The sequence below is a fragment of the Prinia subflava genome, chromosome 22 (genome assembly GCF_021018805.1).
Source record: "Prinia subflava isolate CZ2003 ecotype Zambia chromosome 22, Cam_Psub_1.2, whole genome shotgun sequence".
In the NCBI taxonomy this organism is placed as follows: domain Eukaryota; kingdom Metazoa; phylum Chordata; class Aves; order Passeriformes; family Cisticolidae; genus Prinia; species Prinia subflava.
Window position 1 is genome coordinate 5418192 of NC_086268.1, and position 19881 is coordinate 5438072.

A 19881-nucleotide genomic window follows, 5' to 3' on the forward strand; every position below is an offset into this window, starting at 1 on the left:
GGAAGGTACCGGGCGGTACCGGGGCGTCCCGGGGAGTACCGGCGGTACCCGGTACCGCGCTCGCAGCCCGTTGTCCCCTCAGGATGGCGGCGTGGGCGCTGCTGGCGCTGCTGGCTCTGGCTCCGGCGGCGGCAGGTAAAGGGCTGGGGAGCGTCAACCTCCGACCCCCCAGCCCCGCGGGCACTCTCTGCAGCCAGGCCCGGGAGCGGGCCTCCCCTGAGACACCCCCGAGACCCAGTATGGGCCACTCGGCACCGCCAGAACCCTTGGCATCACAGCAGCCCCGCTCCGATTCCCAAGGAATTCCCTAAGCCCTCCCAAGCCCTGATTTGGTGCCCTTTGCACACTCCGACCCTTGTATGTGCATTGGCACTTCCTCAGCCGCGCTTTTCGGGTGCCCCTCTTGGCACCTCCCGTAAACCTCTCCAGCCCCACTTTGATACCCTTTGAACCCCCAGACCCTCTTTGATGACGTTGACACTACTCTGAGCCCCGCTTTGGGGCCCTTGGTGCCCGCCCAGCCCCACTTTGATGCCTTTGGCACCCCTTTAGCCCAGTTTTGATGCCCTTGTTACCCCTCACCTGTCTTTCACACTCTTTGTTCCCCCAGCTCTGCTTCTATGCCCTCTGCACTCCCACAGCCCCAGTTTGACGCCCTCTGCACATCCTGAGTCCCACTTTGACACCCCTGACATCACCCCAAGCCCCAGTTCAATGCCCTTCACATCCTCTGAGTCCCACTTTGATACCCTTCACACCCCCAGCCCCTCTCCAACACCCTTCACACCCCCAGCCCCTCTCCAACACCCTTCACACCCCCAGCCCCTCCCCAACGCCCTTGGCCCAGCACTGCTGCCGTGGGACGATGCTTTACGTAAGGTGGGAGCCGCATGCGGCTCCTTGGTGGTGTCTCGTGGGCTCCCCTCCCTTCCCTCCTCCCTTCTTCTTCCCTTCCCTCCTCCCAGCTGCTTTTTATAGCCTCCACTCTTCCCTGGCGTCTCAGTTTTAATTTTTTTTTTCTCCTCCGACTTGTTTTTTATATAACTGCCGGAGCCTCGTGGCATGAGGCAGTGGGACCAGCGATGCAGCTGACTCCTGAGGGGCTGAGGATGTCGTTCCTTTCCTTCCTGAAACACAGGCTAGGATGAGCTGCGGAGAAGATGGGGCTCCATGAGCTCTGATTTGGTCACTGGGGTTCTCTGCCCAGATCACCCCTCACACATTGCTCCTGACCCCCTTTTCAAACATGATTTTCTTTTCACACTGCAAAAATGGGGCTTTTTGGGGTGCCAGGGCTGAGTCTTCTGCTTCTGTACCCACTGAAGGTGCCTTTGCCAATGCTGCACACCCAGTGTTTTCCATCCCACCCCTTCACAAACTTTTTTCCAATGGAAAAATACATCAGAACATTCATTAGCAAGGCTGGGCTGGGAGAGACACTTCCATGCTGTTATTAGAGGAATTTTTACTAAAATCTGTATCCAAATCCATGTAATACAAGATGTAACATACTCCCTGTTCTTTGGGAGGTGAATTCCCTCTTGTGGTCTTTAAATTCTGCCTCTTCCTCAGCTCTGTGGTGACTTTAACCACCTTAAAGCTGACCAGGAAGCTGTAAATTAAGTGGGATCTCAAATTATCTGTATTTAAGAAGGGGTCAGAAGCCATGCTGAGGGTATTTTTCTCTGATGTTTCACTGTTTGCTGATTCCAGGGGGAATGCTTGGCTTTGCCTCCTACTATGGTGACCACATGGTGCTGCAGAAGAAGCCATCAGGGGCTGTGGTGTGGGGCCGTGGGGAGCTGGGGGCCACGGTGACCGTGACCCTCTCAGGGGCCAGTGGCCTCATCATCGTGGAGAAAACAGCACAGGTTAAAGGTCAGTCCCACTGACCTTTTCACTAGGCACTGGGGCTGATGGTTTTGGTGGCCAAGGAACTTGTGTGAGCCCAAATCGGAGCTGATGGTGGGGTGGGACAGGGTTTGGCACCACCCCTGTGTTTGTCACACTGCTGCCCCGGGGCTGCAGAGGTGCTGGTGACATCTCCACTTGTGTTTTTCCCTCTCCAGGAGGTCTGGGGGGTTCGGCCGTTCCCCTCCCCAGCAGCACCAGCCTTTGCTCACTTTGGTTCCCAGCAGTGGATCCCGTGGGCGCCCAGCGGGAGCCGAGCTGCTGCTGGAGTGGGTGGCACCGCACAGGCTGGAGCCGAGCGATGAGGCTGTGGAGAGGGGAAATTTAGCTTCTCTCCCTGTTTAAACCAGGTCTGAGGAATCTCCAGAGCACTCCCAGCTTCTTTTTTGATCTGTGCCACCTTGGAGGATCCTGTGGGATCTCTGAGCCCTGAAGGATGTTGTCTGTGCAAGCAGAGCCTTCCTGGAGCTGGGAGGGCTCAGGGGCACCTCCAATCCCAGCTACATTCCTGCCTGAAGAGTTGGGAGGGTGCTCATCACCTTTGGAGGGTAAAAGTGCTGCCCAAGGGCATCTCCATAAGATGAAGAGCCTGGAGGTGTCTTGTGGGAGAGCAGCGATCCAGGAGATCTGCAGGATCCAGCCAGAAAATCCACACTAAGCTCCAGCAGAATATCTTTACGCTTTGATTTGGCGCCTCTAAAATTAGCCGGAGACATCTCAGTGTCACACACACCAAGCTGCTCCTGTAATCCCAGTTCCTCCCAGCAGCTTCTGCTCTGACACATATTTATTTTCCAGGTTTTCTTTTTTAACCCCTAAATTCCTGCAGGAGGAAGATTGCTCTGATGCCAGAGAGCTTCTGAAATCCAGTTCCCCAACCTGTCTGTGTTGTGGGGAAGTGTTTTGCTGTTGCCTGTCCTTCCCCACTGGTTGTTGGCTGCTCATCCAACATCCTGGTGAAGGTCTTGAGGCCTTCAAAAGGGTGGTGGAAGATAAGCACCATCCTCTTCCTCCAGGACCTTCTGGGACGTGGACAGCTGTCCTGGACCCAATGGATCAGGGCGGTCCCTATGTGCTGATGGCTCAGCAGGGCTTGGAGAACGTGACACTGCGGGACATCTACTTTGGAGATGTGTGGCTTTGCAGTGGGCAGAGCAACATGGCAATGACAGTCCTGCAGGTAAGGCCCCACAACTCAGATCAGGTGGGACCAGGTAGGGATCAGGCAGGGAAGCACCTTGCATGCTCCTGGCCCTTCTGCAGGTGGCCAATGCCAGCCAGGAGCTCGCCGCCGCCGCTCGCTATCCCTACGTCCGTGTCTTTGCTGCGGCGCCTGCACGCTCCGCTGTGGAGCTGGAGGACCTGGAGCAGATTGACTTGCCATGGTCCATTCCAACGGCTGGTGAGTGCAATGTGCCTCCAAAAGACAGCTTGGAAATGGCTTTTCCCCCACTGTTTCCCTTTGCAGCCTGCTGTTTCTTGAGCAGAAAACCTGGGCCACGGGAATTTCACCTACTTCTCGGCCGTGTGCTGGCTGTTGGGGCGCTCCCTGTATGAGGCTCTGGGCTCCCCCATCGGGCTGGTGGAGGTGGCCTGGGGGGGGACCCCCATCGAGGCCTGGTCTTCCCGCCGGGTTCTGCAGGCATGTGGGCTCCCTGAGGACATGGGGAGGTGAGAGAAGGTGCTGTGGAAACACCTCCTGCCCCATGCCACACTGCTTTTGGGGAGTATCCTCATCCTTTCCCAGCCCACCTCCTCTCCTGTAACCTCACAGCCCCCTCTATGCATCATTATGCCCCCTCTGGGAAAAAACCTCTCTCATGCCAAGAATGTAAGGTACATGTGGGTGGGTAAAGGGGGAAGGGAGGGACCCCAGATCACCCTTTGGCATGGTCCTTGTTTTAACCTAAAGCCTGCCTTGTGCTTTGCACCCCCTTAAACCTAGCTTTGTCTTCCAGCACTTCCCCATATCAACATCTGTCTGGCCCACAAATGCCCTCCGTGCTCTGGAACGCCATGATCCACCCGCTGCTCAACATGACCCTGCGGGGTGTCGCTTGGTACCAGGGTAAGCCCCCATTTCTAACCCCCGGGGTGGAGCAGCCCCCACTGTCCCACCGAGCTCTCACCAGCCCTTCTTTTTGGGGAACAGGTGAGGCCAATGCCTTCCTGAACACAGACCAGTACAACTGCACCTTCCCTGCACTCATCGCCGACTGGCGCCGGGCGTTCCACACTGGATCAGCCGGACAGACGGAGCCACTTCTCCCCTTTGGCTTCGTGCAGGTGTGAGGGGTGAGAGGCAAGGGCCCCCATTGTCCTGAGGGGTTGTCCAGGGAGAAGATGGTGTAAGCACATGGACACATCCTGCCAAGTGCTAAAAATCCCAGGCAGGGACCACAGTGGCCAGTTTTGGGATCTGAGCCATTCCCCCATTTCCCCTGTGCCTCGCAGCTGTCCACCTACCGCCATCGGAGTGCAGATGACAGCTTTGCCAGGCTCCGCTGGCACCAGACAGCCGACCTGGGGGTTGTTCCCAATGCCAGGATGCCCAGCACTTTCATGGCCGTAGCCATGGATCTGGGCGATGAGCACTCTCCCTATGGCAGGTGAGGCTTGGGCTGGGGTGAGAGTGTAGGGATGGAGTTTTTGGGTACCAGCCCCATCTTCCTCCTCTTCCTGGGCAGCATCCACCCCCGGGACAAGCAGAATGTGGCACACCGACTGCTGCTGGGTGCCAGGGCTGTGGCGTATGGGGACAAGGACCTTGTGTTCCAGGGACCGTATCCCACCCGTGCTATCCTGGAGGTGACCAGGGGGCTGCTGAATGTCACCTACAGCCAGGAGCTCATCTGGCGTCAGAGGGATGCACAGGCATTTGAGGTGAGGAGTGGGATATCCTTTCCAAAGAGCTGTGAAAGGGAAGGCAACACTGATGGGGTTTCTCCCCTCTGCAGGTGTGCTGCTCCAGCCAGGCATCCCAGTGCCAGTGGCTGCCGGCACCAGTGGTGGCAGTAGGGTCCCACATGGTGACACTGACCCTGAGTGGCTGCAGGACGCTGGTGCTGGGCCTGCGCTATGCCTGGGCTGAGTGGCCCTGTGAGTACCAGGCCTGCCCCCTCTACAACCCCCAGGGGCTGCCTGCACCCCCGTTCCTGCTGGAAACCCTCCCTGCAGGGAACGCTGCTGGAGGGAGGGAGCTGCAGCTCCTCCCTGCCTCTGGGTTCCCCCTAAATTAGGGAGATGGATGAGCTCAGGTCTCTGGCAAAGCACTCAAGGCTCCAGGCACTGTCCCTTCCCAAGCCAGGGAATCAGAGGCTTCATTAGTATCTTATAAATTAAACAACTTTTCAGCTCCTCTGTGGACTCAAGCCAAGGCTACAGGGTGGGGGGAAGGGGAAAAAGAATTTACAATAAAATATATGAAAAATTATGTAAGGAGACACAGCAAGACACATCAATGGGAGCTGAACCCCTCACTGCTGCTCCCTTGCCCATGGAGCTGGTCCTGGCCCCCCAGACACCCCTGGGTATGGACTGCTGATCCCCAGGGTAGGGTGCTCACAGGATGCAGGGGGAGAGAGGAGCTCTCTATGGCCAAAAAGCCACAGCCAAACACTAAGGCTGGAACAGGGAGCTATGGACCTCTCTTGCTTAATAAATAATGAATAAACCACCTCCTTTTATTCCTGGATCCTTTTATTCCTTCAGAGGAGCATTTGTAATCCTCCATTCCCCACCTCTTGCCATAAGAGCAGGGAAATTTATGTGGAAGAGGCAAAGTGTGGCACCCAGCATTTAAAATAAGAGACCTGAGAGGTTCTGCATAAAACATGGATTGTTTAACCCTTTTTTGCTGGACAAATGTACATAAGAAGGGAAAGGCCAGGTGCAGGAAGCGCAGGTGGGTTCAGCCCGGCTGCTGCAGAACAGCTGTGTCAGAGAAGTGGATCCTGGGATCACGCGATCCCTGCCTGCTGCCTGCTTCTGGGTCAGGCAGAGCCAAGCGAGTCTCGTGAGGCTTTTCCCATCGTTTCCACTCCAGGCTTTAGTTCTAGACAAGGGGAGAAGAGCAGGCAGTTAATTAGTTGGGCAATAGCAGACTGGGATCTGGGCTTTTTCCAGCACTGAGTAACTGGCCCGGGAGCCAGCTGTGCTGGCCCTGGGTTGCCATGGTAATGAGGATGCAGAATCCAGCTCAGTCTGGATTTTTTTAAACCATAATTCAGAATGTGTGTTCATGGCCAGGAATGAAGCCCAGGCCTCTTGGCTCCTATCTGTGGGGCTGGCCTGTCTCACACAGCCTGCAAATCACTTGCCATGGGCACCAGGGGTTCCTGTGAGACCCCCAAGGAGGCATCCAGCTCACCAAACCCAAAGCGTGGGGGAGAGAGCAGTGCAGGTCCCTGGAATGCAGCTCTGTCTTGGAACCCATCTCCATCTCCATACACAGCCCCACCAGTGCCATGTGAACGGGAGAAGGGGGTGGGCATGGCATCCTTGGCATCAGCCTCCCAGGATTTAAAACTCCCAACCCCACTCCCAGCAGAGGATGAGCTGCCAAAAACAGGGACCCTCCCAGCCCTGCAGTTTGCCCAGAGCTTGGATTTAAGCAGCAATCTCTTGGTTTGCTGTTCCTATAGCAACCCCTGCCCACACCTTGGATTGCAGTAGCATCACACTCTGGCTGCCAGAACCCCTTTCAGGATTTGTCAGCCCTCACAGTGACCCCCAGCTATGCCCCAAACACCTTAAGGTCTTGGCAAAGGATTTTGGGTGGTCCAACTGCATTTTGAAGGTGGGATCTTATGGTGTGAGAGCCACAAGAAGAAGGAAGAAGTTTTCTCTACCCAGAAAGCCTACCTAGGGCTGCACCATTGGAGAGCGCTGTACTGCCTTCGGCCTCGGAGGTGCAGACTGGATGTTTGGGCTTGGTGGTCTCCAGCCCAGCCAGCAGTGTCATGAAATCAATGACAGTATCGATGTCCTCCTTGTTGGCAGTGGCTTCCCTCAGGGCGCTGACGGCGTTGAGGCGGCTGAAGGAGGTCAGCTCAGAGATGTTGGCGCGCAGGAAGAGAAGGATGACATTGAGGTCGTTAAGGGGGCAGGTGAGCATCCTACGACTGAGCAGGTCAAAGGCAGGCAGCATCTCATAGACAGAGAGCAGCCCCTTGTCCCACTGGCAGAGCTGCAGGGCATTGTAGATGACAACGGGGATGAGGAGGACATAGACACTGCCAACGGAGAGGCTGATGATCTGGAACACGGAGAAGAAGACAAGCTTGCAAGGGATGAGTGGAGGGATATGTGGCTCCTCATGGAGCAGCCCCGTTTTGATGGAGCAGCTGAACTCATCCTGGAAGAAGATGTTTAGGTGGAGAAAGACCAGGTAGAGGCAGGTGGCAGCCAGGAACAGGAGCAGCAGCAGGTTCCGCAGGATGTAGATGAACACCAGGGCATGGGCGTGCTGCTTGCAGGTCAGGTACCGCTCCAGCAACGGGAACTCAAAATACCTCTCCCGGCGGGCCCTGGGGGTGGAGAGACACAGGGAGTGAGTGCCACCCCCCATTTCACCCAACTCCATCCTGGGTGCAGCCACAATGCCACATGGAGGGACTCCAAGGGCCACGGTGACCTGGCCTGGCCTCACCTCTCGTACTCCTCCCAGAATTGCTCCGGCTCAGCACTGGCCTGCTGGATCTTCTTCATGTGCTGCACCAGGCGCACAGAGCGGTTGTAGGATTTGTCCAGCTCATCGATGATGAAGAGGAGGTCGCAGTGCAGGGCAGGGGCGGCAGCATAACGCCACAGCAGGTATGGCAGGTACATCAGCACCGCCACCACCAGCAGCGAGTAGGGGAAGACCTGGGCAAAGAAGACCAACAGTCATTGAGGATGTGGAGTTGCTCTTGCTGTGGACATCCAGATGGGATGCAGGGGGCACCCAGACGTGACAAAGACCCTACCTTGAGAGCCCAGAGGGACTTGGTGATGGCACGTCCCTCGGCATCGAAGCCATGGTGGATGAGGGAGTCCCAGCAAGCCGTGTCAGTGTAGGCGGACTGCTTCCCCGTGAAGTTGGTGGGAGAGAAGCAGCTGATCTGGGAGCCTGGGGTGAGGAGGAGGAGAGCAAACCTCAGCCATGGAGGGTGGAGGAACACTCCAAAGCCACGAGCCAATGCCTTACAGGAGGGTAATTACATCTCAGGCATTGCTTTGAATCAAAGAAAGCCTTTTTCATGGTCATTTTGGAGCTGCTCTGTTCCTAGCAGTGACTTTTCCATCTCTTCCCAAACACAAACCCTTTGTGTGTAGTAGTGTGTACACAGTGTAGAAAATTATAGCCTGACCAGCCAGAAACTGGAGTAAAACCAAATCCTCAGGGAGAGCAGCTGGATGTTGGCCGAGGCCAGATTTAGCCTGAGGTCACAATGCATCTCTCCATGTTGCTGGCACCCTCCTCCTCCTCTTCTTCCTCCTTGGAAACAAGCCCATGGCACCCAAAGGTGCTGGGCGCAAGCAACTGATGCTGGGCGTTGACTCAGTGCTGCTCCTGGGGTTAGCACGGCTGTTCCCAGGCTCTCCCAGTGAATTATGACCCATTAAAAACAATCAATAAACACCCAGGAGGCAGAACAGCTCCTAAAACCAGACTCCCAGGCTGGTCTGCTTTGGATCACAACACCATCAAGAGTACAAGGGGTTTGCCACAACAACCAAACCACTGCTGGTGATTGCCCACAACCCGCAGAACACATTACAAAAGCTGCAACTCACCAGCAGAGAACTCCCGGGCGAAAGCCAGCGAGACGAGGAAGAGGGGCAGCCCCACAGTGACAAACTTCAGCAGGCGATCACTCGGCAGCTCCAGCCGCAAGCCCTTGGCTCGGGAGCTGCTGGCATCCGGGAGCAGAGCATCAGAGAGCATGTACTCAGCAGCCGTGTGAGAGAGGGACATTTTGAAGTGAGGAGGAGACACCGGCGAGGGCTGCCTGAAGTGTGACTGGCTCAAGGAGCAACTTTGCCGGGCTGAGGAGTCCCTGCCGAGAGCCTGCTGAGCGCTGTGTCCGGCAGCTGTGAACGACAGCTCAGACAGGGCGTTAAATCGCCTCGTAATTACAGGGGAAGCCTTTTCACAAACAGAAATAGAAAAACCCACCCCAGCAGCCGCAGCAGTGAGCGGGGAAGGCAGCAGGCTGGGAAGGCAGCTTTCGTCCCTGACAGCATTCCTGCAGGGCAGCGTTCCTGCCCGGCCACAGCCGCTCCGGCTCCCCGTGGTTTTATGTCCCTCTCTCATCAGCCAACAGGTTTCTGGCGCTGTGGCCCGAGGGCATGGGGGTCCCCAGCTATTTTCAGCAGGGAGCCAGGGGACTGGGCCCTCCCACAGCAAGAAGCTCCAGCCAGATACACAGTGGCCCCATGGGGTACAAAATGCCCTTTCCAGCACCCAAACCAGCCAGAGAACATTCTGCTGCCCAGTCCCAAGCTCCTCAGGGATGGGTCAGGAGACACCAAATGATACAATTTTTGAGGCAGAACATCAGTTGCAATTCCCCAGATCATCAATCCCTCCTCTTGCCTCCCTCTCAGGGCGCAGGGGGAAGAATCTGGCTCCAAGGAAAGCTCCCAAGGGCAAGGGATCCTAATAAGGGGTTCCAGAAATAAGGGATAGGGTTACTGAAGGAGCAGTGGGACAGAGCAGTTTCCCAGCAGCACAGTGCTGAGAAACCCGCACCAATGCTGCTGACAGCACAAAGCAGGGGCAGTGTCAGAGCTGCTCAGCACAGCTAAGCCAAGGAACTCCCTGTGCAGTCTCTCCACACAGCAAAAGAAATAGCACAGCCACTGCCAAATTGCACTTTCGATGGATCTTCCAATGAAGGGACTCTCCAAATCCGAGCTAAACAACTCTGGAGAGACAAGTGACAGTTCCAAAATCTGGGAGGGGCTGCGACTAGGTCTGCTGAAACCTGCACAGGGACTAAGTCCCACCTGGGTAGAGCACAGAGAAATACACCACCTTCCCTCAAGGGAACTGATCTTTTATTGCCCAGAGACAAGTTCAAAACACAAATCAGGCAAAGCCCAACCTCCACCCAGCCTTGTTCATCTCAGCTAGAGGCTCTTCAGTGTGTCCAGCCACAGACATGGCTTCTTCCTGGGCCAGAAGCACATGTAGGCACCCACTCTGAATCCAGCAACATCAGCACCAGCGCACAGACTGCAGGCTTCACCCCACCACTAGTTCCAAGGTGGGCACAGCTGCTGCCACGTGCTGGAGATGCGGAGATACATGGCACCATTGCAGTCCTGTCTTGTCAGTCCTTAGGCATGTCCAGCTCCAGCTTCCTCAGGGTTTTTTGGAAGAAGAGGGGTGGCTTGCAGACAAAGTCTAAGGGCTGGCCCAGGGGCAGGCAGAGCCGGTGGGCATGCAGGTGCAGGGGCAGGTGCCGAGCCTTGCTCTGCTCCAGCTTCAGCCTCTTCAGGGTGAGCTCAGGAAGCTTCTGCAGCAAGGACAGAAAATATTCTCTTCAAAACTGCAGCTTTTCAGCTGGGATTTGAAATCCCTTGCCCCTGAGGAGCTGGGGGGCACAAGGGGCTGTATCCAGCTCCAGCTGCTCCCCAGTGCAAGATCTGCCTTACCTGGGGTGCCAGTTTGCTCCAGTGTGAGTATTTGTGATCCCCCAGGATGGGGCATCCCAAGCCATAGGCCAGGTGAACCCGGATCTGGTGCTTCACCCCTGAGAAGAAAAAGGGAAGAAGAGAAAGGTGGCATCCAGCTGTGCCAAGCCTGGCACCCACCACCCTCAGTGTGGACAAAGCCGTGCCGAAATTGCTGGCAGCTGGCAAACAGCTCAGCAGCAAAGCATCGCCCCAGCAGGGCTTATTGCCAGAGCTGTGTCCCAAAAAGGATTCCAGTCATGTCGAATGACAAGTTCCCCCTTCCAGAGCTGCTGCTGACTGCACAGAGGCAGATGCAGCCCCGGGACAGCCGGGCAGGCCTCACTCACCGGTGATGGGCTGCAGCTCCAGCAGTGAGCAGGCGGAGGCAGCGCCCAGCCGGCGGTACCGAGTCACCGCGCTCTCGGCGTTCCGGTTCTTGCGGACTTTCACCACCTTCCCATCCTCCGGACACAGGCGGTAGTTGGGAGCCAGCGTCATCTGAAGGGTGGTGAGAGGGGGAGTTGGGGGAGACAGGAGGGGATGCTGGGGCTGTCTGGTCAGAATGGTGGCTGAGAGGACTCACCTTGTAGTGGGACTGGTGGCTCTGCACCTCTTTCTCCACAATGGGGATCTCCACAACGCCCTCAACAGGGTCTGGGTCTCCCAAGACAATTGCCCTGGAAAGGGAAAGCAAAGGTCTGCAGGGTGTTGCTCTCACAGGATGGGAACCCGCCCCTCAGCCCCTCTCCCATGACCCAGTCCCATAAAATGGTGCTGAAGGGGGGAGATAAGCAACACCCCCTAGTTCCACAAAGCCCCCACACCCCAGGGATTATCCCCTCACCCTTTTTTTAAACCCCCTTCACAGCCCCTTCTTCACTCAAACCTTTCTTACCAGTAGATCTTCTCCACCTGACGGGTTTTGAAGAGCAGACGGATCTTCTCTGCTGCCTCCTTGCTCCGCGCCAGCACCATCACACCCGTGGTCTCCTTGTCCAGCCGGTGGCAGAGGTGGAGGGGGTCAGCTTTCATGTTCTCCAGCATCTTGGCCAAAATGGGCAGCACGTCAGCGATGCAGTTCTTGATGCCAGGGCCACCTGTGTGACCCAGGGCAGCAAGGAGTCTCACCTCTTGTACTCCCCATGCACCCTAAATCACCCCAAAATGTGAGTGGAAGGCTGAGATCTGACAGTGAACAAGTCCCTGGAACCCTCCCTGGGAAGGTAAACCCCAGGACAGGAAGGACAGAGACAGAGGATCCCCATCAGCACCACGGAGCCATTTTCATTCCCCACTGCCCCTCACCGTGCACAGGGAGCCCGTAGGGTTTGTCTATCACCACAATCTCCTCATTCTGGTATACAGTTCTCTCCTTAAGGATCTTGGCCAGGACGTTGGGGTGAACGTGCTGCAGCTGCTGGCTCAGTGCAGCGAGCTCCCGGAGCCATCGCTGCGTCGGGTCCTTGGGGACCTGAGGAGAGAACCAGACACCAGTGGTGGGGTTTAAACAGCTCTTGCCTTTCACACAAACCTGCTCTGTGACCTGCAGCAACGTGCTCGCCTTCCATGTGCTCCTGCTCCAGGACTGAGGGAATCCAGAGGGATCGGGACAAGCTCAGTCAGGGGCCTTGGGGAACCTCACGAGGTTCAACAAGGCCAAGGGCAGGTGCTGCACCTGGGCCAGGGCAAGCCCCAGGATCAATCCAGGCTGGGATGAGGGGATGGAGAGCAGCTCTGGAGAAGCACTTGTGGTGCTGGTGGGTGAGAGCTGGACAGGCCCTGGCCCAGAACACCCCTGTGCTGGGCTGATCCCCCAGCGTGGGCAGCAGGGGAGGGGGGATTCTGCCCCTCTGCCCCGCTCTGGTGAGACCCCCCCCCTGCAGAGCTGCCTCCAGCTCGGGGGTCCCAGCACAGGAAGGAGCTGGAGCTGCTGGAGCCAGTGCAGAGGAGGCCACAGAGATGTCCAAGGGCTGGAGCCCCTCTGCTCTGGAGCCAGGCTGGGAGAGCTGGTGGTGCTCACCTGGAGAGGAGAAGGCTCCAGGGAGAGCTCAGAGCCCCTGCCAGGGCCTAAAGGGGCTCCAAGAGGGCTGGAGAGGCACTGGGGACGAGGGATGGAGGGACAGGATAAGGGGAATGCCGTCACACCGACAAAAGACAGAGTTGGAATGGATATTGGGAAAAAAATCTTCCCTGGGAAGATTGGAGGCGTGGAGGCTCTGGCACAGGTTGTTCTAGAGAAGCTGTGGCTCCCCCATCCCTGGGAGTGTCCAAGGCCAGGCTGGACGGGGCTTGAAGCAGCCTGGGCTAGTGGACGCTGTCCCTGCCCATGGCCCTGGATGTTTTCCCTCCCATCCCACCCGGTCCCTCACCCGCGAGTCCCGCTCCCCGTGACCGCCCGCGCTGTGCACGCCGGGAGTTGTAGTCCGGGGACCCAGGCCCAGCGGCCCGCACTCCGCTCACCTCCCGTTGTTGCTCCTCGCTCTTCCGCAGCCGCTCCGCCAGCTCCTCTGCCCGCAGAGCCGCCGTCGCCCGCCCGCTCCCGCAGAAACCACGCACCGCCCGGGCCAGCCCCGCGCCGCTCTGCCAACAGCGCCTCGCCGCGCCGCCGCCCGCCGCCATCTTCTGTCTCCTTCCCCGCCTCCCTCTGACGGCCAATGGCGACGCCGCGGGTGCGGAACCGCGGAGCGCCTGTCCAATAGAAAGGTGCCGCCAGCTGAGCGACAGCCGCACTGGCCAATGGCGGCGCGCAGGTGGGTGTTTAAACCGCGGCGGCGGTTGCGGGTCACAACGGAGCAGCGGCAGCGGCGCGGCCGGGCCGGAGGTACCGGGGCGCCACAGGGGTGGGGGGTCCCGGCCTAGTACAGCCTCAGCCATCCCCCTCAGTGCTGCCTCACGGCGCGCTGGGGCCCTCCTCCCACTGTCCCCAAGCCAGAACACGACACCGTTACACCGGTTTTCTTGAGATTTATAAAAATAGCATTGAAAAAACGATTTTTTTTCAATAACAGTAATGTAAAAAAAAGTTGGAGGCTCAGCTGCCCCCCATGCCGAGGTGTCCTGTCACTCGGTGTCCATACAGATCCTCTTGGGCAGCTGCTCGGGGGCTCCACTGCTGCCCCGCTTGCCCTCGGGGGGCTCCCCGGCCCAGTCCCCCGGCCCCTGGGGCGGCTCGATGCGGCCCCTCCGCACGAAGTGCTCGATCCGGGCCTCCAGCCCCTCGCATCTGGGCCGGGCCAGCAGCGGCTTGTAGGTGCGGGCTTGGACCCCTTCCACGAAGCCGCTGATCTGGCTGTGGAGTGGGGGCTGCAGCTCACCCCAGGGCACCAGGCTGCTCCCTGGACCTGTGGCATCATGGAAAGACAACATTTAATTACCGCATCCTCTCTCTCTTTTTTTTTTTAACAAGTTAATCCTGTGTAATTCACAGAATCCCATAATGGTTGTGTTGGAATGGATCTTAAAACTTATCTTGTTCCACCCCCTGCCACAGGTAGGAACACCTTCCACTATGTTAGGTTGCTCCAAGCTCTGTCTAGCCTGGCTTTCAGCACTTCCAGGGATAGGAGAGCCACAGCTTCTCTGGGCACCCTGTGCCAGGGCCTCCCCACCCTCGCAGGGAATAATTTCTTCCCTGTATCCCATCTAACCCTGCTGTCTGTCAGTGTGGATTCCAAGTTATTCCCCCCAAACTCCCTCTACCTTTTCTGTTGGCCACGGGAGCAGCATCCAGCCCTGCCAACATGTCCCGGAGCACGTGGGTTTTGACGGCGTGGCTGGCCCAGAGCTGCTGCAAGTGTGTCATGTTGAAGCCCTGCACCTCTGGGTCGTAGAGCCACTGCAGGTCGGGGAACTCGCAGTTATACAGGACCAGGGGGAACTCGACTGCCATGCTGGGGACAAGGACAAGAGCTGGGACCACAAAACAGCTCAAGAACAATGGATCTGCCAAAACCAGCCCTGACCTTCACAGAAGTTCCTTTCTGATTAAAAAGTGACTTAATTTTCACCAAATACCAAAGACTACAGCTGTCAAAACATTGTTCAAGAGCAAGAAAACTGAGATCCTTGTGAATATATTGCAGTGAGGCCACTAGCAGCCTGTTTTCATGCACGAGACTGCTTTATGTGCTGGTGTGGCATGCCAGTGGCACTCCACGTACAGCTGTTGCTCTGAAGAGCAGCCCGTTGGGTTTTCCAGACCAATCCCTACCTGTACTGTGGTTTCCGGGGGTTCTTCTCCACATTCAGCAGCTCGTCAATGACATTGGGGCTCTCCATGCCCTGGCCAATGAGGAAGAGCACGGCCATCATGCAGCGCACTTGGTGGTACAGGAACGCCTGTCCTGTCACCTCGAACTGGCACAGCCGGAAGGGATCCCGTGGCCCGGCTTCTCCTCCCCCGTCCACCCACGTCACGCCGGCGCTGAGGATCGTCCTCTGGAAGTTGAGCACCCCGTTGGCCACGTCCATCTTGCAGAGGTTGCGGAAGTCGTGCGTGCCCACGTAGCGCTGGGCCGCGGTGTCCATGAGGGCCACGTCCAGCTGGGCGCAGGGGAAGAAGTAGCGGTACGTGCGGCTCAGGCAGCTGAAGCGGGCGCTGAACTCGGGCTCCACGGGGGCCCAGGCCAGCACGCGGATGTCGGGCGGCAGCACCCTGTTCAGGATGTGGGTGTAGCGGAGCTCCTCCTGCTGCCCCTCGCCCTCGTGCCCGTTGAGCTGCTGCCCCTCTGGCAGGCTGGAGCGGAGATCCAGGGAGATCACCTGCAGAAATGAGGAGAGCCAGGATTAGAGTGTGGATGGATGGGCACAACGGCATGTGAAGAGAAGACACCAAGTCTTCCCACACCTCTAGGAAATAAATCCAGGATCTCCTACAGATGAAGGTGGCTTCAGACAGACAATCCTGCCATGGCAGAGCTGCGAGTGCCTCTGAGGACCCGAGCAGATGTCATGGATTCCATTAATAAAACAGAGAAAGTTGCAGGCTGCCTACGTAGCACGGTGTCAGAATGGCTTCATCTTTAGTCACTGGGTTATAATGTGCTTTTTTTTTTTGCAAGTTGGAGGTGATGACTGGAAGGCAGTAACAGCCTGGCTGGCCGGGAAGCCTGGTGTGGGAACAAGTTCATTCCCACCGTGGGTGCTCTGTGCTGAAGTGGTGCGAGAGAAGGCACCAAATGCCCTGATTTCATGTGGCTCATCATGTGAAGGAGAGCAGAGCAATCATTTGAAGCTAAACTTGTGCCAGCTTTGCTTTCTGTGCTCGAAGGGAAGAAAGGAGACCCAGCCCTATGGTGAAGACACCAAGGTTGTGCTCTCTGCAGTGTCTCAGCCAGCCGGATGGCTCCATGCCCACCGAGCAGGCCAGCTTGCTTCCCTCCCTCCAGCTCCCACTCCCACGCTCCCTTCCGCTGGCTGCAGCTCCCCTCAGACCCTTCTGTGCAGGAATTCAGCTGCCTGATGCTGCAGGAACTGAGCCAGTTCCTGGAGATTTTGGGTTTTTGTAGAATTGGTAAGCTGAATCAGCTGAGAGGGCCCTGCCAAGGGCAGAGCATCACCAAGCTATTGGGGAATCTGCAGCCTAAAACACATTTTACCCTCCTAAAACAGGGCCTTGGAAAATAACTAATATGGGGGGAAAATGGCACTAAAAAGGCTTCAAAGGTCTGAAATCATCACTGCACATGCAGGAAGCCATTGCCATGTTCACTTCCAGGGTTAAGAGCTGATGGCTTTGAAAGAACAAATCCAAGATGTGCCATGGTACAGTAATCCCATCAGAACTCCATCCCACCCAGAAAATCCTCCAGGAGCCTCCACAGAGATGCTGACCTGCCCGAAGGCACTGACACCCTTGTCCGTGCGCCCGCAGCGGTGGTAGTTGGACGTCTGTCTGTCGTCCACCAGCCGCGTCTTCTTCAGGGCTTCAAAGAGCTTCTCCTCGATGGTGTTGGGGGTGTTCTCCTGGCTGGCAAAGCCCTGGTAGCCCCAGCCCAGGTAGGCGATGCGCAGGGCCACGTGTCTGTGGCTGTGGGCGCCGAAATCAAAGGGCCGTTGTTGGCGTTTCTTGGCTTTCCCAGGGGCTGCAGGAGCCTCTCTCTTCCCAGCACCCTCTTTGTCCTCCCGGAGCTTCTCCTGCAGCCGCTTCACCTCCACTTCCAGCTCCTGCACCCTCCTCAGGAGCTGCTCATGGTCAATGGCCGTGCTCTCCTCAGCCATAGCCACCACCTTGGAGTGTCAGTTTGTTGCTGGTGGATTCTTGGGGTCTGCAGGGAAAGAGAAAAATTGTGCATTTGCATTTTTATGTGGTTTTTATTAGATCTCTAGGCTTGTTCTGTAAAATAACTGTTACCAACAGAGTCAGTCTTTATTGTCTGAGCCCCTTGGTGTTCCCAGGGGAGCACAGGCAGGGCAGGGCCCACTGGTGCTTTGCTTGGGCAGCTTCATCTCACTCAAATCTCTTTTTTTGGACTCTTCAATCACTCCTCTTCCCCCAGCTGATGGGATCTGCTCCGTCAGCAGCAGCACGTTCCCGGAGCCGTCACGGAGCCCTTGGCACTTTCACACCTGCAGCCCCGCTGCAGACAGCGCGCTGATGGCTGCCACTCATCCCGCCCCACCATCTGCTCCCACTGTTGCCAGCGGCACCACTTGCAGCTTTTCAAACTGCCTTAAAGAGATCCTAAACCTGTGCTCAGAGCGGAATCTGTGTCTGGATCCCTTTTTGTCACAGGGCTGGAGGTTTACTATCACCAGACTCATAAATGAGCATCTAAACACACTGCACTGAGCCCTTCCCTCTGGAAGTAAAATACCCTTTTTGGATGTCTCTTGATTAAATTATGACTAAATATTGTGGGTTTAGAAGCAGAAGTACAAGAAAAGACTATTAATCTCTCGCCCAGTGCATGGAACCTGCCGTGTTTTTCCATCAAGACTTAATTTATCACATAATTAATTCTAGTGTAGTTTTCTAGCACAAATTTAGGGGTTGTGTTTGTGTTACTGTAAGGAAGAGCCTTCTGCTGGCAGCAGGAGGTTTAGCAACACACCGAGGACACCCCCAACCTAAATCAACACCCTCGAACCCAAAAACTTGAGTGTCAGAGCCCCTTTGACATCTTTAGCCGGAATTTACTGCAATAAATTAACCCTGGTTTCTTTTCCTGCAGAATCCACCCAGTTTGGTGGGAACCATGGAGAATGTGCTAGAAGCAGAGAGTGAAGAGCAGCTGCGAGGCAGTCTGAGCACCTGGCAGCGAAGCAGCCAGGGGCCATCCTATTCTCACTATGATCCCTATGCCGACTCATCCATTGATTTTGGCACACATCCCATGGATCAGAGGGAAACCAGGTCACTGGTGATGAAGAGGAAGGTGCTGAGGCACAGACCCGATGGAAGGGTGGAGGTCTTTGATGAGTCACCGAGTGCCAGGCCATGGTGCCAGGGGCACAGCAGCACTTTTATGAGTGACACCACCTCCGCGAGGGGAAGAGAGACCAGCAGCAGCACCTCAAGGAGCTACCTGCATGCTGATGATGACTGGTTCCGTGAGGACAGCCCCCGCTCCCTCCGCGAGGATTTTGGGGTCGACTCTATATCCGAGTACCCCATGCCAGGGCGAGCACCCGTGAACTACATTGCTCCGCAGGCTGTCAGGCAGAGGAGAACTGACCCGGTGGCCAAACTGAACGGATATAAACAAGACTGGGAGAGATACAGCATTCCCGGGCAGGACACACACCAGAGCCTGCGCTGGGCCGTGCGGGCGCAGATGCTGCAGTCGGGGCTGCCGCGGCGGGCGCAGAGGCACATCGTCCCCAACACGTACGAGGTGCCCACGATGAAGAAGCGTGACTCCCTGCGCTTCGGTGTGCGCTGGGACCTGGCCCACAGGCTCATGCCCCGCCGGAACAGCTCCTCCTAGAGCCCCAGCCCTGCTGCTTTCTCCTCCTCAACATCCTTCATAGTCTGGAAAATCCCCCTGATGCGCTTCTAGCAGGTGAAGTTTTGGTGTGGAGGAGGTTTTCTTTGCAACATCTCTGGCAATATCTTTTTTCCCTCAATAAAGCATCTGCAAAGATTCCTTATTGTTCTGTGGGTTCATTAGAAACACTGCAGGCAACATCCATTATTCCAGACTAATCTCTGCATCACCTAACTCAGCTGCCTTTGCCTTATTTTACCTCATCTTTAAAAGAAAGGAGCTTTAGGATTGAATTGAGGTATTATTAGCACTTCTAGTAGTGTTATTACTATTATTAGCGTTAATTTTTTCCCAGATATGGGAATGGACTGAAAAGGTGGCAGTTCTGGTGCACGAAAGGGTCCCCAAAAGCTCAGTGGGATGGCTGGAAAAGGGAGCGGGATGATGGGAAGCATGTGACAGCTGCAGCCTGGAGTCCTGTGTCCAGCTTCCCCTGAACCCCCCCTGGAGGTGATCCCAGACCGGGACACACAAGCTTGAGGACCCACCTGTCACCCCACAGTGCAGGGGTTCTGGCATCTCGGGGGACCTTCCAGGTTGGGGTCCCTGGCTCTCCAGCACCCAGTGGATCCCAATCCATTTGTAAAGGCATCTTTGCCCCCCAGAACCCTTGAAACCCTCCTCCAACCCTGTAGCTTCCCTGCTCCTTCAGCACCCAAGGGCCCCTTCCCTCTCCTCTCAGACGCTGTGAGGTCCCTGTCTGCAGGAGGGGACACTTCCTGCTCTACAGGCTCCCGGTCATCCAACTCCCCAGGGACCCCACTGTCCTAGGGGATGGTCTCTATTCCCCAGAGACCCCCAAAACCTTATGGGAACCAGTGCTGGCACCATGTAGGATCCCTCTGTGCAACTGTGGACCCTCACTGCTCTATGGGATCCCTGTGCCAACACCCCAGGGACTCCCAAAGCCCCATGGCATCCCTGCATCTCCATCACCTTGGGGACACCTCCTTCCCTCTTGGTGTCCCAGGACTCAGCATCCCACGGAGCAGGGGGGACACGCAGCCCCCAAACCCTGCAGGGTCCCTGTCTACAGCAGGGGACTCTCCCTCCTCCACCGTGCCTGTCCCCAGCTCCCCAGTGCTCCCCAGCACGCTGTGCGACAGGCTCTGTGCCCCAGGAACCCCCTCAGCCTTACAGGGACGAGTGTTGGCACCCTACGGAGCTGCTGTGTGCAGCAGGGGACCCTCCCCGCCCTGTGCGGTGCCGGTGCCCAGCACCCCGAGGACGCGCTCCCTACCGCGGGGTCTCCGCTCGGCCGGGCCGTGCCCGCTCCCGCCGCCGCCGGTGCCGGATGTTCCCGCCCCATCCGGCGCTC

The 19881-nt window shown here is 56.9% G+C and overlaps 5 protein-coding genes across 7 annotated transcripts; 2 read left to right on the forward strand and 3 right to left on the reverse strand.

The window, feature by feature from the left end:
* The first annotated feature begins 3 nt into the window (after nucleotides 1-3).
* SIAE (sialic acid acetylesterase) lies at nucleotides 4-5595 on the forward strand. The gene is made up of 10 exons (XM_063417849.1): nucleotides 4-135; nucleotides 1714-1878; nucleotides 2928-3091; nucleotides 3175-3313; nucleotides 3399-3582; nucleotides 3870-3979; nucleotides 4064-4197; nucleotides 4366-4520; nucleotides 4599-4794; nucleotides 4869-5595. The coding sequence occupies exons 1-10, from the start codon at nucleotides 84-86 to the stop codon at nucleotides 5148-5150; spliced, it is 1581 nt and encodes a 526-aa protein (XP_063273919.1). The 5' UTR covers nucleotides 4-83; the 3' UTR covers nucleotides 5151-5595.
* Nucleotides 5596-5612: 17 nt separating this feature from the next.
* Nucleotides 5613-9808, reverse strand: PANX3 (pannexin 3). The gene is made up of 5 exons (XM_063417847.1): nucleotides 8689-9808; nucleotides 7878-8020; nucleotides 7562-7776; nucleotides 6775-7439; nucleotides 5613-5965 (listed from the first exon to the last, which is right to left on the reverse strand). Exons 1-5 carry the CDS (start codon nucleotides 9206-9208, stop codon nucleotides 5904-5906), a joined length of 1605 nt encoding a protein of 534 aa, XP_063273917.1. The 5' UTR covers nucleotides 9209-9808; the 3' UTR covers nucleotides 5613-5903.
* A 129-nt stretch (nucleotides 9809-9937) lies between these two features.
* Nucleotides 9938-13323, reverse strand: RPUSD4 (RNA pseudouridine synthase D4). Its single transcript, XM_063417856.1, has 7 exons — nucleotides 13036-13323; nucleotides 11881-12046; nucleotides 11471-11672; nucleotides 11159-11252; nucleotides 10923-11073; nucleotides 10555-10652; nucleotides 9938-10415 (listed from the first exon to the last, which is right to left on the reverse strand). The coding sequence occupies exons 1-7, from the start codon at nucleotides 13192-13194 to the stop codon at nucleotides 10230-10232; spliced, it is 1056 nt and encodes a 351-aa protein (XP_063273926.1). The 5' UTR covers nucleotides 13195-13323; the 3' UTR covers nucleotides 9938-10229.
* HYLS1 (HYLS1 centriolar and ciliogenesis associated) lies at nucleotides 13304-18660 on the forward strand. 2 transcript variants are annotated; one of them, XM_063417857.1, is made up of 3 exons: nucleotides 13338-13396; nucleotides 14003-14065; nucleotides 17748-18660. In XM_063417857.1, exons 2-3 carry the CDS (start codon nucleotides 14012-14014, stop codon nucleotides 18501-18503), a joined length of 810 nt encoding a protein of 269 aa, XP_063273927.1. In that variant the 5' UTR covers nucleotides 13338-13396; nucleotides 14003-14011; the 3' UTR covers nucleotides 18504-18660. The 2 variants fall into 2 exon arrangements, with proteins under 2 accessions (XP_063273928.1, XP_063273927.1); XM_063417858.1 differs by lacking the exon at nucleotides 14003-14065 and having other exon boundaries at nucleotides 13304-13396.
* Nucleotides 13525-19872, reverse strand: PUS3 (pseudouridine synthase 3). 2 transcript variants are annotated; one of them, XM_063417850.1, is made up of 5 exons: nucleotides 19804-19872; nucleotides 16408-16841; nucleotides 14786-15336; nucleotides 14275-14465; nucleotides 13525-13916 (listed from the first exon to the last, which is right to left on the reverse strand). In XM_063417850.1, the coding sequence occupies exons 2-5, from the start codon at nucleotides 16792-16794 to the stop codon at nucleotides 13636-13638; spliced, it is 1410 nt and encodes a 469-aa protein (XP_063273920.1). In that variant the 5' UTR covers nucleotides 16795-16841; nucleotides 19804-19872; the 3' UTR covers nucleotides 13525-13635. The 2 variants fall into 2 exon arrangements, with proteins under 2 accessions (XP_063273920.1, XP_063273921.1); XM_063417851.1 differs by lacking the exon at nucleotides 19804-19872 and adding an exon at nucleotides 19052-19668.
* Between the last annotated feature and the right edge of the window lie 9 nt (nucleotides 19873-19881).

Bases quoted from the DNA above. Each gene is read 5' to 3' on its own strand.
- SIAE (XM_063417849.1), top strand. From the start codon at position 84: ATGGCGGCGTGGGCGCTGCTGGCGCTGCTGGCTCTGGCTCCGGCGGCG. The intron at 1,879-2,927 runs GTCAGTCCCACT...CTCTTCCTCCAG, and splicing joins GAAAACAGCACAGGTTAAAG to GACCTTCTGGGACGTGGACA. The intron at 3,314-3,398 runs GTGAGTGCAATG...TTTCTTGAGCAG, and splicing joins ATGGTCCATTCCAACGGCTG to AAAACCTGGGCCACGGGAAT.
- RPUSD4 (XM_063417856.1), bottom strand. From the start codon at position 13,194: ATGGCGGCGGGCGGCGGCGCGGCGAGGCGCTGTTGGCAGAGCGGCGCG. The intron at 11,253-11,470 runs GTAAGAAAGGTT...TTCCCTTTCCAG, and splicing joins CAGGTGGAGAAGATCTACTG to GGCAATTGTCTTGGGAGACC. The intron at 10,653-10,922 runs GTGAGTGAGGCC...TTTTCTTCTCAG, and splicing joins GGAGCTGCAGCCCATCACCG to GGGTGAAGCACCAGATCCGG.
- PUS3 (XM_063417850.1), bottom strand. From the start codon at position 16,794: ATGGCTGAGGAGAGCACGGCCATTGACCATGAGCAGCTCCTGAGGAGG. The intron at 15,337-16,407 runs GTCAGCATCTCT...TCATTTCTGCAG, and splicing joins GTGTCAGTGCCTTCGGGCAG to GTGATCTCCCTGGATCTCCG. The intron at 14,466-14,785 runs GTAGGGATTGGT...CCTTGTCCCCAG, and splicing joins CCCCGGAAACCACAGTACAG to CATGGCAGTCGAGTTCCCCC.
- PANX3 (XM_063417847.1), bottom strand. From the start codon at position 9,208: ATGAGAGAGGGACATAAAACCACGGGGAGCCGGAGCGGCTGTGGCCGG. The intron at 8,021-8,688 runs GTGAGTTGCAGC...TCCTCACCCCAG, and splicing joins CGCCCGGGAGTTCTCTGCTG to GCTCCCAGATCAGCTGCTTC. The intron at 5,966-6,774 runs GTAGGCTTTCTG...CCCCTTGTCTAG, and splicing joins CTCCAATGGTGCAGCCCTAG to AACTAAAGCCTGGAGTGGAA.
- HYLS1 (XM_063417857.1), top strand. From the start codon at position 14,012: ATGGTTGTGTTGGAATGGATCTTAAAACTTATCTTGTTCCACCCCCTG. The intron at 14,066-17,747 runs GTAGGAACACCT...CTTTTCCTGCAG, and splicing joins TGTTCCACCCCCTGCCACAG to AATCCACCCAGTTTGGTGGG.